Consider the following 15,735-nt stretch of genomic DNA (forward strand, 5'->3'; position numbering starts at 1 on the left):
CCCCCCACCACACCCCCATTAAAAACTGGTTGCTTCGGGCGCCCCCTGGTGGAGCCGTCCTCCACGACTGGCACCCGCAGTGGATTTCACTCCAGGAGGGGTGTGCAGTTGCCCGCACCAGGCTGCGAGGCCGCTGGGGGGTGGGGGGCAGGGGGGAGTTATATAGCGGCCTGGGCCCACCTCAGACAGAATCTGGTGAGAGACACTGCGGGAACCCTCAAGGGCCTCTCTGTACCTAGTCCCAGCTGAGGGTACCTGCCCTTCCAGGAGCTCTACTTGGACCCCCCCAAATTACAGCTGAGAGAGGGGACCGTAGTCTCTCCGGGTGCTGGCAGCTCAGGCAATGATGAGCTCTGGTGACCAACTGTTTGGTCCTTTCGGAAGAAAATGCTGACCACTACCTCGTCAGCACTGCCTCTGCAGCCCACTGGCCTCTTGCTCCAGGGTCCCTGGGTGAGGGCATTTCCCCCGGCCCCTGCTCTTGGCTTGCAGGGAACTCCCCCACCTTAGGCTCCAGGAGTTTCCAGCTGTTGGCCTTGAGTTGCTGTAGCTCCAAGAACTTGAGGGTCACATCCTCAATAGAGAGCTGCAGGAGGTCCCAGAAACCCGCCAGGTCCTGGAAGGTGGGCACGGGGAACGCAGTGGGGTCCTGCGGTGGAGGGAGAAGAGGAGAGGCCACCTGTCAGGGAGACCTGGGCACAGGCACCCTCTCGACAGGAAGCTCAACCCCCAAAGAGTGGAGTGGATACGGGGGTGCAGGTTGAGGAGAGCAAGCCCAGGTCTCTCTTCTGGGTACCAATTCCTGGCCTCACTTCCAGGCATGCACACAGTGGGTCACTATCAGGCGCACACACAGTAGGCTCTGTACCCAAGGCACTCACCATGCTTTGCTGACACAGCCGGAAAAACTGCTGCACTTTCTGGGACAGGAGAAGCTGTGTGCTGCCCACAGCACTGCGGATCTTCTCCAGGACTAGAGAGCAGAAGGAGACTCAGGGAGGGGACCTGTGCCTCTCCTTCCCCCGCCTCCAGGAAGTCTTCCCTGACTGTTTCCTGGCTCTCCCCATCTGTCTCCTCCAGGCCGTACCCCACCCCACCCTCTAGTTCCTCCACGGAACTCCACGTGTTTCTTCCTTCATAAACCTGCATTTCTCGAGCTCTTATCCTCCTGTGTCCTTCCCTCATGACAGAGAAACCAGCCCCAGCCTAACCCTGCAAGCTTAGGTTAGCCACTGGCTCAATGGCCACTGCTGACTGAATGCTGTCACGCAGCAGTGTGTGTCTTCTTGGCTCATTAAAAGTGACAATGATTCCACATGCGTGGCTTTCGTCTTCCCGGTCACCAGCCCACCAGCTTGGGGATTGTGTCCCTCAGAATGGACCCGCAGGGAGGAAATGCCTTCCCCGGGGCTGGGGTCCTCTCTCCCCACTGATTCTCCCCATCCAGGTCTCAGACAGGATGTGACATTGATCCTGTCTGCACCTCTGCACTGGAGTTCTTGTCCCACCACCTGGATTAGATGGGGGTCCCCCACATCAGCCCAGAGAAGAGCGAGTCCCCATGGGCTCGGTGACTTGGGCTGACAGCCCCATGCTCCAAGGCCCAGCCCTCTGCCTGGTCACCTTCCCCAGTCCTTGTCTGAGGTTGCTCCCTGCTTCCTCCCAAGGGCCCCCTCCAGACGCTGTTGCTCATGGCGATCCACCCAAATCAGGTGCTAAAGAGCCGGGAGGCAGGCACTCTCACCCAGGGCTCTTCCTGTTTTGCAGCTGCCACCCCAGCCAGCCACGGCCCCCCACACCGGCACGAGGCCCCCAAAGGGCCCTCACTCACTCTCCTCAGGCAGCTCATAGTCCTCGGCCTCGCGCTCCATCTGCTGGCACCAGTGCTCCAGCTTCTCCACCTCCGCCCTCAGCATCTTGATGAACCACTCGCCGTCCCGTGGGCAGGGAGACGTGCGGCCTGAGTCAGGGAGGCTACGTGAGCCACGCTCCATCCAGGAGTCGCGGCGGCCAGACCCAGGGCCGGGGGTGGGGGCAGGGGCAGGGCCGGACGACCCATCGCTGGCGGGCGGCTCGTACGGCAGTGGGTAGCCCTCGCGGTAGGCCCACTGGCCCTGCGTGTGGACCGTGCGGAAGACTGAGTAGGTGGGGGCCCGGGGTCCGGGCTGGGGCTCAGAGGCGTGCCTCTGGAAGGAGCGTCCAAACTGCAGGGCCTTGTCTTCTGTAGCCACGGTGGCCAGGCCAGCCAGGCCCTCCAGCTCCAGGTCAGCCTGCACGCCAGCCGTCACACTGTTGGAGCGTTTGAACCTCGCCCGCCTGGTGAGAAAGGGGGCTGTCAAGTCTCCCCTACCCAAGTTTCTTCCTGGCCCTCGTCCCCACCACTGGTCAAAGGAAAAGGGATGAGAAAGGAGACCTACATAGTAATGACAGACATTAATCCACCATTAAATCCAGCCCTTGCAACAGGTAGGTACATAACATTCTATGGCGCCATCTCCAAAAAAGTGTATGTGCCCCGACAGTGGATGGAGGCTGGCATACGCCAGGCGTGCGGCCACGCTTTAGTGCTGGTGCTTTGCCCTGTAGAAGCTGGACTGTGGACAGACCAGCCGGGCCAGGGTGGTGGCTCTTTACCAACCAATACAGAGCATTTCAGCATTTTAACAAACTAGTTCCTACCAGCTGTATGGATATGTCCTGAGCCTTACACAAAATAAACTAAAACCACCAGGAGCCCGTGGACCCCCCCAGCTCCAAAGTGGCAGACCCAGGACTTGGACCCAAGGCTGTCTCTGCTGCCCAAGGACTTCCTGCCAGCCACCTGCTACAACATCAGCAACTGCCTTGGGGCAGCTGGGGGCAAGAGGGCCTGATGCAGCTGGGAGGATTTACCCTCTTGGGACCCCAGCGACTCAGCACAGAGCCCCGCCAGACACAACCAGCCTTTACCAGTGGCGCTGAATTAAGTTGTTGGCAGGAATAACAGAGAGCGTGGAAATTTGTCTTTGCATTAATAATATGCAAATCCAATGCAAGGAAGTCAGTTGGCCTTGTCCCCCCACCCCAGTTCAGAGTAGGGATTCCTTTTTTTTAAGAAGTCAGTGGCCCCCTGAGGTGCAGGGGGATTAGAGAATATCTGAAGAAAAAGAGGAATCAGGAGATCTGGAAGGGAGTGGTGAAATGAGCAGAAGTTTGTGGTCTGGAAATTCAAGGACCATAAAACAAAGGCCCATGTGTCCTAAGCTGCCTCTACCCCACATGATCACAAGATAGAGGGGTGTGGGGGTCAGCTCTAAGGGCCCCTCCAGCTTCCCAGGAGACTCCTCCACCCCCACAACTTCAGCCTTCCCCCTGCTGCCCAGACCTCTCTCCCTGCCTGCCTTTCCTGCCAGCTCCCCTCCAGCTGGCAGGCTGCCTGCTGGGAGCCTGTTGCCATAGAAACCAGGCCCGGAAGGATGCTGCTGCAGGACCTAGGGAAGAGATGTACTCTTGCAGTCTCCAGTGAGCCCTATGTCCCAACCCCCACCCAGGGAGACACAGAGAAAGCAATAGCATATCTGCCTTGCCTCCCACATGGCCTTCACCTTGGCATATGCCCTGCCCTGCTCCGGTCAAGACTTGCATCACCCTCTTCCTTGACGATTGGATCAGCTTCCTTTCAGACAGCTCCGCCTCACCCAGAACAGCACAGAAGAGCACTGGACTAGGAGTCAGACCTGAGGTCTAATGCTGGCTTTGTCGCCCTGTCCCTTTGGAAAGCCGCACATCTTCCAACTAGGTCATCTCACACATGCGTGTCTGTGTGTGTGCACTACAGGATACGTGTGATTCTCTCTCACTATATAGAAAATACAGGAATGGACTGTTAATTGCCAAGGTGTCTCCTCAAAAATTATACCTTGCATATTTTAAGATCTGGAGCCCCACATTTCCTCGTGAATCCACATAGGACTAGCGTAGTCTTACCAAAGCTGAGCTCTGCCCAACCTATTCCCTTGCTCACAACCCTCTCAGAGCCCCTTAATGCCAACAAGATAAAAGTCCAAGCTCCCTACACGTCCATCGACCCAGGGCTAGCACATCTCTCGATGCAACCCTCCTTTCGAATCTCGTCTGCTGTGTTCTCCCTGTTGCCCAAGTGGATTTTTCAGAGCCCTGACAGATTTGCACCTGCTATTCCCCTGCCTGAAATTCCTCCTGCTCATTCTGTCCCCTGTTCAAGTCCCCCTTCCTCTGAAAGCCCCCTGAGTGTCCTCCCAGTCCATCTTCAGTATGCACCAGGCCAGCAGTCTTCCTGCATTCGGAGGCTTGGTTAAGTTCTTCTCTGCTTCTGGTGAGAGTCTTGGTCCAACTGAGCTGCTCAGATGCCATTTGGCTCTTTGGTTGTTTCTGTACCAAAACAATCAGTTTGCCCTGGGCGCCTCCAAAGCTTCAGAAGTTCCAGACTAATCAGGTTAAGGTGGGGCTTGCTCCAAGAAATGCATTATTGAAGATCTGCCTTCCTGTTATCCCCATAAAATATGGTCCTGTCCTTTAGCACCCCTGGGCTGACTGCCTTTCCTTGTCCCCTTAAGGGTCCAAAGAGGAAACAGTTCCTCAGTGTGGAACAAACACATAAGTGCCCCAAGTTTTTTCCTGGTTCTCGAGAGAGCTCTATGATGTGTCCACTTCAAGGAAGTTGGGGAGTATATGGGATTCCTGGAAGCCCAACCTTCACCAGCACTCCCCACCAGGGCTTGGGGTTTTGCACAGGACAAGTAGGGGCTGGTCCTCCTTGTACAAGCGGCATTTAAAATCAACAGTGTGGGACAAGATCAGCAAAGAAAGAAGCACAGGGAGAAAGATGGAAAGTCCTGGAAAACAGACATTTTGGGAGTCAGTAGAGACAGTGTAGTCCCGGAGGTATCTAAGCCAGAGAGCAAGAGGAAGAAACCCAGAAGAAAGTCACTTCAGGTGGGGCACAGAAAGGACTCAAGAAGGGATGGATGGCCAACACAGGTAAGAATGAAAGGTGCCCACTAAAGGAGACACAGAAGGTCAACGGGCAAATGAAAAATGATCACTGGTCATCAGGGAAATGCAAATCAAAACTACAGTGAGCTACCCCACATCCCTGTGAGTCAGCATAAAACCCAGAAATAAGTGCTGACTAAGGTGTGGAGTAAAGGGAACGTGTGTATTCAGTTGGGAAAGTAGACTGTCCAGTCCCCCTAGAAAGCAGTATAGAGGTTTCTCGCATTTTGAAAAATAGATCCACCACATGACCCAGCATTTCCACCCCTAGGATCTACCTGAAGGATGCAAAAACATTAATTCATTACTATGTACGCCTGTATTCACTGCAGCACTATTTACAATTAGCCAAGTTATAGAAACAGCTTAAGGTCCCAGCAACAGTCATGTGGACACCAATAGACTGCTACTACTCAGCTATAAAAAAAGACAAAGTTGTGCGATTTATGACCATATGGGTGGAACCGAAGGGGGATATGCTAAGCAAAGTAAGTCAGAAGGGGAAAGACAAATATTGGATGATTTCACTCCGATATTGAATATAATGAAGCAAAACAAATGGAAATTTTAAGCCAAAACAAACCCTAGAAATCTGACTATAGAACTGAAGCTACCAGAAGGGATTGGGGGAGGGAGAAAGGAGGGAGGGAGCACACTGGACTACAGTGGAGGATCCTGGGTGTCTTAGTGGTGGGTCATAACATATCTGAAAAGGGGTAAGCCTATAAATGATACACAGTGCTGTAAACCATGGTTACCGCAATAAAAATAACAACAAAAGAATGGTGTCCACTGATTTGGCCACATGGAAGCCAGTAGACAAGAGGACAAGAGTCAGATTGATGGCATATGTGAGAACATGCAGACAGCAGGGGCTGTCAGCAGGTGGAGAAAAGTATGTAAGACGACTCAAAGAGCTTGACTGAGAAGAGGGGAAAGGAGGATAGAGAGGGGTATTCTGATTGGTTGTCAGTTATTTTCCAATGAAGCTGGGGAGGGGAGTAGAGAGGGTGTTTTGTTAGGATAGTTCTTACATGCCACACCCCAGGGGAGACAACCTGAGGGGCAGGCAGAGTAATGGCCACCCAAAGAGGTCAGTGTCCCCGTTCCCGGAATCTGTGACTATCACCTTCCACGGCCTTTGCAGATGTGAGTGCATTAAGGATCCTGAGGTGGGGAGAACCTGGATTATCCAGGTACGTTCAATTTAACCACAGGAAAAAGGGAGGCAGGACAGCCAGAGCCTGAAGGTGAGGGGATGACAGGATCAAGGTTGAGTGATGCAAGGTGAGGACTCAACCTGCCTTGCTGGCTCTGAAGAGAGAAGTGGGCTAGAAGCCAAGGAATGGAATGCGGATGGGCACAATAACGTGGACAAGGTGACAGAACAGATTCTCCCCCGAGCCACCAGAAGGAGCCGGTCCTGCCAGTACCTCGACTTTAGCCCCGTAAAACCCAGCAGACTTCTGACCTCTACGAATGTCAGATAATAAGCAGGTGTCGTTGGATGCCACTACATGTATGGTAATTTACTACCGTAGCAACTGGAAAATACTATATTTACAGGAAATATAACCTGTAAAGAGAAACTGACTGACGACAAAGGAGAGGAAGTAGTCCAAAGACCAGCTATAAGAGGCATAGACCGTAAGTAATCACCTCTGAGCACTAAGTATGTGCTCGGCTAAGCACTTCACAAGAATAATCATGTTCAGTCCTCACAAACTGTGCTGCAAATATCAGCCCTGCTTACAGGTGAGTCAACTGCGGCTTAAGAAGGTGAAATAATTTCTTATGATTGGAGAGTTGTTGAATTAGTGCCGCCTGGCCGTGAAGGCCAGCTCTCAAACCATGATACTCAAGGAGAGGAAGACAGGTAGCTCAGTTCCTGAGGCTGGACTGGGGGAGGAGACAAGGAAAAAGATGTCAGTAAGTCGGAGGCTGATCCCAAAGTTGACCCACATGACCTGAATCATGAACGAAATAAGGGGCGAGGTGGTTGGAGGTCTAGGGTTGTAGAGGGCAGAAGAGGCTGGACACGGACGGAATGAAAATGGGCAGCTTTAGGGGAACATCTAGTTCCCCAGTTAGTGCCTAGCAGAATGGGTAGCACACGTCCCCCGGAGCTAGAGCGTCTGGGTCCAAAACCCGGCGCTGTGGGTCCGGTCTCAGTTACATCTATAAATGAGAATAATAATAACTATTGAAAGAATTGTCCTGAGATAATATATGTCAGGAACTGAAACAGCACCTGGCTGTCTATTGTAAACGCTGTTTAGAGGCAGTCAGGGTCGCAGCACTCGCTGAAAGGACAGTGCTGGACAAATATAATCATGGAATGCAGCACCGAGAAGCCAGCTAGGGTATTGTAGTTATTAATTATTATGATTGCTATTGATCATCTCCATCTGTTCTCCCACAGCACTCTAAATAAAACCTTTTATACTCCACATCACATTGTATTGTGGTTAGTTATTTGCATATCCGTCTCCCCTACTAAGTAGGGCAGTTCCACAAATAAACACTGGTTGAGTAGTTGACGGGTTGGAGGGAAGGATGGATGGTGGAGACCACTAATCATCCCCCAACATGCATCCTCCAGCTCTTCCTTAGTAACAGAATCCCAGTCTTGAGCTGGACACCTGGCCATTTCAAATAAAGATACTAATCGCCCTGGCTGCTGAGTGCAGCCATGTGGCTAAGTTCTAGCTCACTGAATAGAAACTGAAGTTGTATGTGCAAATTCCAGGAGAAGTTCTTAAGAGAACATTTCCTTCTTTGTCCCTTCCTCCTCCTTTCTTACCACAACATAGACCTGATGCCTATTTCCTTTTTTTTTTTTTTTTTTTTTTTTTTAAGATTTATCTTTTTGGCCCTCCCTGGTGGTGTAGCATTGCAAGCTGGCCACAGCCACTTCAGTGCAAGTTCAATCCCCAGCCCTGGAGGTGACTCACATGGCACAGCAGACCTCTCTCCCCTCGGCAGTGTACCTTGTGTATCTGGCTGTTCTGCTTCCCACTCATCTCTGGTGAATCCTCTCACCGCCCCTGCACCTCTGGCCTGTGTCTCTGGACTTCCAAGCAAGAGAGAAATAGACTTCTATAACAGCTGTGTCCTTGCTGCCTGGGGCTTTCTGTACACCGACCCCTAACCATCCATATAACATAAATTTTTAGAGTAGCAAAGTGTCCCTATTTCATTTTGGATTTGTACTTTCACTTTGTAGCAGTATTTGCTACGGTCCTCATCAGTAGCTGTCAACACAGGCTAGAAACTGGATTTCCTTGCTCACCATCACTAATTCGTAACAATGTCTTTCTCCCCATGCCTTTTAGAAGGTCAAGGGGTCCTCCTCCCCCCCGGCTCTATAGCGGTGACAATGACCACATTCATGACAATTCTGGAAGTTGTTCTCATGGATACTTCAGGGGAAAGTTTCTACTGATTCTCTAAGGGATAATACAAAAGGCTCTGGGAAGAAACTAGCTTATCCCAAGAGACAGAGTGTCCAAGAGATGTTCAATATCCAGCATCTGTCAAGACATTTGCCAGGAGTATCTGGCAGCAGACTTGTGGGAGGAGGTTGGAAAGAGGGAGGGGGGAGGAAGGACAGTGACATTTCAGCAAGGCACAGCCATTGTACTAACTCTCTCCCTGACAAAGCATCTAATAAGAGCGTAAAAGTACAATCCATCAGGAGTGCCCAGCTTGGGGCCAGTGACAGTGATGCCGAAGAGAGGCTACAGTGGTGGGCTTGGGAGGAGGCGTGACAGCAGCTGGGAACCGCGCTGGAGTGAGGCTGAGGGACACAGGCAGTGTCCACCCCAGGGCTTGTGGTCAGTCAGAAATACACTGTTTTTGCAGGATTGCTCCTGAAACACCACTTCATGAGGCCGGAAGATTCGTTCTCAGGCTCCAAGGACTCCATTCTTTCAGCACATGCCCCCTCCCAATGCACATGCCACTGACAAAGTCAGAAATGCCAATCAGGGAAACTGAGGAAGGCAGGGGCTACCTTACTGCACAGAGTTCTGCAGGTACCCTAATTGGGCAGAACGGGTATAATCAGGTGAGCAGACACAGGATTCCCAGCTGAATTTTGAATTTCAGAGAAATAATAGATAATTTTTACTGTAAGTATATCTCATGCAACATTTGATCAAAACGAATGGATGCATGTTTTGTTTTGACTAAACCTGAAATTTAACATAAGATCTTAATGAGAAGAATCTAGAAGTGGAAGATACAAAGGAATCCCCATGGTTAGAGAGAAGCACAAAAAAATTACATGGTTGCTCCATTCTCAAAGGACTCCAGGAACAGCCTTCTAACACTCAGTAAGGACACTGGATGCTTCCTTTTATCATGGCCAGAGTGTGTGCGATCTGGGAAGAGAGCTGCCAGCGATGTCTTAAGACAGAGCTGGTGACTGTTTCTTCAATATGTCCCTTCCCACCACAGGGCCTTAGCACATACGAAGGTCCTTCTGCCTGGAACACTCTTTTCTTTTTTAATTTCTTTTTTTTTTTTTTAAAGATTTATTTATTTACAGGCCAGAGGTGCAGGAGTGGTGAGAGGATTCACCAGAGACAGAGTGGGGAGCAGAACAGGCATATCAACGAAGTACACTGCTGAGGGGAGCAGCGGGTGGGTCAGGAGAGGTCTGTCCCTCCGGGCCATGTGGGTCAGCTCCAGGGCAGGGATCGAATTCGCACTGAAGAGGCTGGGGCTCACTTTCAGTGAGCGTCCTAACCCTTTGCACCACCAGGGAGGGCCCTGGAATACTCTTTTCTTCCACTTTCCCCCAATTAACTTTTGTCCATTCTTTAGCTCTCTGCTCAGATATTACTGAAGGAGGCCACCCCTGACCCGGTGACTGGGTCAAAGTCACACTGACAACTGTTAGAGCAAACACCTCTTCCTTTGTGGCGCCTATCACAGCTGTACTTCTCCACCATTTATGACATTCTTAGGTTAACGTGTGATGAGCCTCACAGGGAAGGGGCTGTGTCTGGTTCTGCCCACCTTTGTATCCTCACTGCCCAGCCTAGCAACTGACAAACCAGAGGCCTCCAAAAAATATCAGCGGACAAATACGAATCTCGAGTGCGGGTGCTGTGGAGTAGAACAGAGGGGCACCGACTCCTTCCCCTGTGCATTTCTAGCCAAGTCACCACTGATGAGGGGCTAAATACCCACGCACCATCCCCAGGCACAAGGTGCAATCGATCTGAACTGCCGGGTCAGCAGGCCACACCCAAAAGGCAGAAAAGGGGAGAGCTTTCCTCCGTGGCAACTTTGAAAAGAAAGACACATAAGACCGGCGAGGGGGGATAAGGACAAGAGAATCCAAGAAAACGGGGTAGTGGTGGGTGAGGGTGAGTACTGGACGTCTGCCTAGAAAGGCTGCGGGTATCCATGGCTTGCTCTTATGTACCAGTTGGGGCATGGTGTGTGGTGAGTCGGACTTAAAGTGCCAGGGACAGAAGGGACAGAAAGGATGGCGCAGGTGTATAACTAAAGGTGCTTCCGCAGACAAGCAAGGGAGCCTAGCCAGAGATTTGGGCCAGCTTGTTCTGCCCACCTGTCACCCCTCTGAACTGCCACCATGATCACCTGTCCCAAGCAATTCAGTTCTTTAGACATTTATCCAACACTCTCCCCCACCCACCAAAAGTTCCCCAAGCACTCACATAAGAACAAGGGAGACCTCATTTTCTGCCTACCTCTGCCCTTCCCTGACTTCACTCCAAACTTCTCAAACTGATCCACTTCTCTCTCGAGCTGCTGCTGTCCGCCCAGGCCAGACAACTGATGAATACAGTGGATTGAACCAACTTGGGCAGCTCCCAGATAGAATAAAATGCAAAAGGTATTTTTGTATAATACCTACCTTGAACATAAGAAGGAGAAATCTTCAGGTGTCAGGAACAAAAATAAAATTGAAAACCTGAGTAGTGAGAGGAAGAGTCATAGGAATACCGGGCCTGGTATATGCTAGAGGCTGCAGGTAAGACCCAGGGAGGATGAGAGGAGCACCCCAAGTCCATGTATTCTGGGGAGATGCAAGGAGCTCCTGCACACAAAGTCAGCAGCCAAGAAGGATCATTTCATTTACAAACTTGAACTAGAAAGCTCTTATCAGAATTCAGGGGTGTGGCTGGAAGTAGGGTGCTAAGAAATCAGAACATTAGCTGCGTGGTGTGTGGGTGTGGGTTCGAATGAGTACTACCAGTGAAATCCAGAAATCGCAAGCTGAGATCTTAACTCTAAAACTGGGCTCAAGCTGAAACAGTACTTCTGTATAAAGGAAACTGGACCCATGAGGAAGGAGTGGGCAGTAACAAGCAATGGTGAACATATAAATTAAGACATGTCTGTAAATCTAAACTATTGAACCATAAAAGATCTAACAACAGATTTAGCTGACTTTTTTAAAGAGATATAATCAAAATACTAGCTAAATATAACATGGAAAATGGGAGAAGGCCATTAAGAAGGAAATTTAAAGTATTCCAAGGTTCTTGTTTTATGACTTGGAAGGATGCAATTATTCATTTGAGGCTTTCTTATAAAAATGTGAAGTTAAGCGCCTATCTTTAAAACTCCAGGAAAAGCACTGCTAAAAGGTAAACTTCTAAACCAATGAGAGAGAAAAAGCAATACAATTTTGATTAGTTCAATAGAAAGCAGAAAAGCCAGGAAGGGGGAAACTTCCCCCCACCCCACCGCCACCAAAAATAAAGGATGCCAAACAAAATTATTTTAAAGAGAAAAGAAGTCAGATCAGTGATCAAGATAAACATTAAAGGATTAAGCCTGTCTTCTAAACTCTAGCTTCACATGCTTAAAAGCAACACACCTGAGGCCCTCCCTGGTGGCGCAGCGGGTTAAAGCACTGCACTGAGAATCTAAAGCCGCTTCCTCATGAGTTCGATTCCCGCCTGCCCCGGAGGTGACCACATGGCGTGGCAGACCTCTCCTGACCCGCCCACTGCTCCCCTCAGCAGTGTACTTCGTAGATCTGCCTGTTCTGCTCCCCACTCTGTCTCTGGTGAATCCTCTCACCCTCCGCATCTCTGGCCTGTACCCCAGTTCTGTATGAATAAATAAATAAATAAATCTTTAAAAAAAAAAAAAAAGCAACACACCTGAAACATAAGTATATAAAGGGTTGGGAATAAAAGGATGGGAGAAGATACACTAGAATTAACAAAAGAAAGCAGCCACACCCATTAAAGACAAGCAAAACAAGACTTCATGGCAAAACCACCAGTAAGGGCAGCTCTCCTGCCCACCTGTGACCATGCAGCTGCCGCTTTTTCTTTCTCCTTTTCCTAATAAACCTGCCCTTTTAAATTAAACACACACAAACACAGATGAAAAACAGCCTATTTAATGATAAGTGGGCCAAACCATCAAGAAGAAACCACAATCATAAGCCTGAATGCTTCTAAATGGCACAACCTCAAACTAAAGAAAAGACAAATGAAATTAGCCAGGGAAATGGTTCACAGTCACGAAGAGACCTTCTTAATACACCTCACTCAGAACCAGTGAAACAAATGTCCCAAGGAATCAAATATAAACATTCGAGAAATACAGTTTGGAAATCTGATCCATGCACAGAATGTGTCTATATGACAGAATTGCCTCAACAATTCTGAAGAATAAATATTATACAGGATGTATAGTGATCACAACACACTTAGTAAGGAGGCAGCAACCTCCCACCTCCAGAAAAATATATTTGAAAATTAAAAACTTCTTCTAAATAATTCATTAGTTGAAGTGGGAATGATGTGAAAGTTAGAACTGAACAATGAAAAGTATGTCTCTAGGAATATGAAGGAGATGCAGTTACTGCACAGTATAGTTATGAAATAGAAGAGAATTTATAGTCCTAAGAACACATTAGAAAATGGTGCTCAAGAGAATGAAAAAGATGGTAGAAGAGAAAACACAGTAAGACAGAAACAGAAGAGAGGAAACATTAATGATAAACATGAAAGAACAGAGATGCTCGCCAAAACTAGTTCAAGTCTGATAAAATGTAACTGAATATGTGACTCGATTAAGCCATATGAGCATATTAAAAAGATAAACCAACCTCAGGCAACAGTTATTAAGCATGAGAAGCAGGGTGTAAATATATATTAGGAATGAAAGGTAAGATAATATAACCGACACACACCATTATAAAATATAAAGACATTTTTGCACCCAAATTTTGAAAACTGTCCATTTTTATAAAATGGCCCACTTTTCACAGAAAAATATAAATCACTAAAATTGACCCAAAAAGAAAAATAAAACCGGAATATATCTAAAAAGACTAAAGAAACTGAACCTGTAGTTTGAAAAGTCTCTCCTGTCCCCAAAGGCATCAGGTCAGATAAGTTTTATAGGCAACATTTACCAAACCTGTACAAAAAGATAATTTAGAGAAACCTAAATCAAAGCAAGCCCTAAAATTTGATTAGAACTGAAGTTGGGGTGGGGAGGGGGAAGGAGACAACAAGGGAGGGGTCCAATGGGCCCCCCACCTACCAGGAGGATTACCGGGTAGGTAGCAGGCATGGTGTTGTAACACAGCTGAAGAGGTATGAAGCAATCCCCCCTTATTTGTTACCTCAGTAAAAATAAAACAAACTTAAAAAAAAAAAAAAAAGACACTATGGCAGCTCTGTGGCCCACAGCCAAACTTAACCCAAGGTAATAATGGGATCAAGCATGGTTCATCCCAGGAATGAAAGACTAGGTTAACAAGGGAAATCTATTCATAAAATCCATCATATTGCACATGAAAGGAGATCTATGCTCATCAAATTAGATTCTGAAAAAGCATTCAATAAAATTCCACTCTCATTTTCTACTTTAAAAAAAGTACAATCTTTAGCCAACTAGGAATAGAAGGGAATTTCCTTAACCTGATAAATAGTAGCAAAGATCAGATTTTTGCATGGGTTGTGAGAAGATACTCAACGTCAGAAATGGGGAAAGTGTTCTTCTCAGCCGCAAACTAAAATTCCTCTATGCATTATCACAGGGAAAACAAATTAGAAGACTATAGATGCAAAAGAAATATTCTCATTTGTAGAAATATATTGCCTATAGCGAACATTCATTATGACTTTTATATAAACCATGAAACCTAGTAAGAGGCAAGGAAGCAAGGCTGCTAGCTATGAAATCAACATACAAAATTTAATAGTGTCCCATACACAGCAGCATCCAATTCTAATATATAACAGAAAAAAAAGATTCCCAACGCCAGTCTTCTTAGTGGAAAAGATCATCACTTTTGTCCTGGATCATGAAAAAAGCCCTGTTTACTAGTCTCACACCCGCTATTTGTCCCTCAGACTCACTTTCCTCCCAGCAGCTACTGATCTTTAGTAAACATAAATTAACTCATGTCACACTCCTTTAACCTTTTAATGGCTACTCATCAGTAATAATTAGATTCCAGTCTTAATCACGCCCTCTGCATGGCTTGGCCCTGCGTATTTTCCAACACACACCCCTGGCACTGCCCCGCCACACTCCACTCTCACTGCAGATGCCATGAACCTTCTCCCAGGTCCTGATGATGTCACACTTTCCTGCCCCAGCACCCACACACAGCCGCTCCCTTCCCCAGGAGCCCCTCCCCCCACGGAGGCCTGAGTGTTCCTGGCCAGTCCTCAAAGTTCAGCTTAATTGTCACCTACTTAACCCAAATAAGGTCCCTTCTCATTTAATTCCTGTTTTTCATAGTCCCACCCTACTATACCATAGTATGTAGTCATGTTTTTATTCATGGATTTTATATTCAGTGCTTCAATCCCCTTCTAGATAACAACTTCTTTGAGGGCAAAAGTCGTGTGTTTAATGTTTCTCTGAGCATTTAACAGGAGTTGTTATGTAACAGATGTTTAATAAGCATTTGCTGGATAACAGATCCGTGAGTGAATGCCAGAGGTTGCCAATTCAGCCAGACTCGGTAGGATGCCTGCTGTGTCTTCACAGAGCTTAGGCCTTTTGGGAGGGACGGAGGACCCCCCAGGGTCTACTGGGTGAGGGAGCAACTGTGGGGGGGGCACATGGACTTGGCTTACAGTCAGTGGGCAGCATCAGAGCAGGGGGCAGAGCACAGAGCTTCACCCCTCCATGGCTCCAGTCCCACCTCTTAGGAACTCAAGTCCAAGACCTAAGGATTGGGATCTCCATAAAGTGCTGCTTTCTCTATGCTGTGGAATATGAAGAATTTTGAGGACAGCAGGTTTCAGGGGTTATGGGGCAGCAAAGTCATCTTTGAAGTCACCTTTGATGGATGTAATTACAACCCCAGAAGCATATGGAACTGGAAGGAGCTAGAGAAGAACTAGAGAAAAACAGTAAGTCCCCTCGGCAACCCCAGGAAGACTTGATCAGGCACACACATAGACAGCCCCAGGTGTTACCAGAAATTGTTGAGGGAAATGTAGGGGATGTTGAAAGGTCTGACAATGGCAGCTGGGAACAGAGCTGTGAGAAATGGCTCCCGCTCATTTCTCCAGCAGGCAAGGCCTGGGCAGCACAGATTACCACTGAATCTAACCACCAGCCTCAGGCTGATTCCCAGATACCATACCCAGGGCCACTGGCCTAACAGCATGGCAGCCGGGAGCAGCCGGCCCACTCTAGCAGACGCAAGGTCATCAGAGAAACTGTCCTATCCCCGGGGAATTCAACAACAGA

General features: G+C 48.4%; 1 protein-coding gene across 1 annotated transcript in view; it reads right to left on the reverse strand.

Moving 5' to 3' along the window:
• Positions 1-15,735, reverse strand: part of DLGAP3 (discs, large (Drosophila) homolog-associated protein 3) — a 51,599-nt gene that overhangs the window by 1,165 nt on the left and 34,699 nt on the right. The window contains exons 9-11 of the mRNA XM_004678774.2: positions 1,832-2,316; positions 882-973; positions 506-649 (exon numbers count right to left, since the gene is read on the reverse strand). Coding sequence (XP_004678831.1) covers positions 506-649; positions 882-973; positions 1,832-2,316 — 721 coding nt within the window. The remainder of the gene's footprint in view (positions 1-505; positions 650-881; positions 974-1,831; positions 2,317-15,735) is intronic.

The sequence above is a fragment of the Condylura cristata genome, unplaced genomic scaffold (assembly GCF_000260355.1).
Source record: "Condylura cristata isolate star-nosed mole 26May11 unplaced genomic scaffold, ConCri1.0 scaffold00008, whole genome shotgun sequence".
NCBI classification, from domain to species: Eukaryota; Metazoa; Chordata; class Mammalia; order Eulipotyphla; family Talpidae; genus Condylura; species Condylura cristata.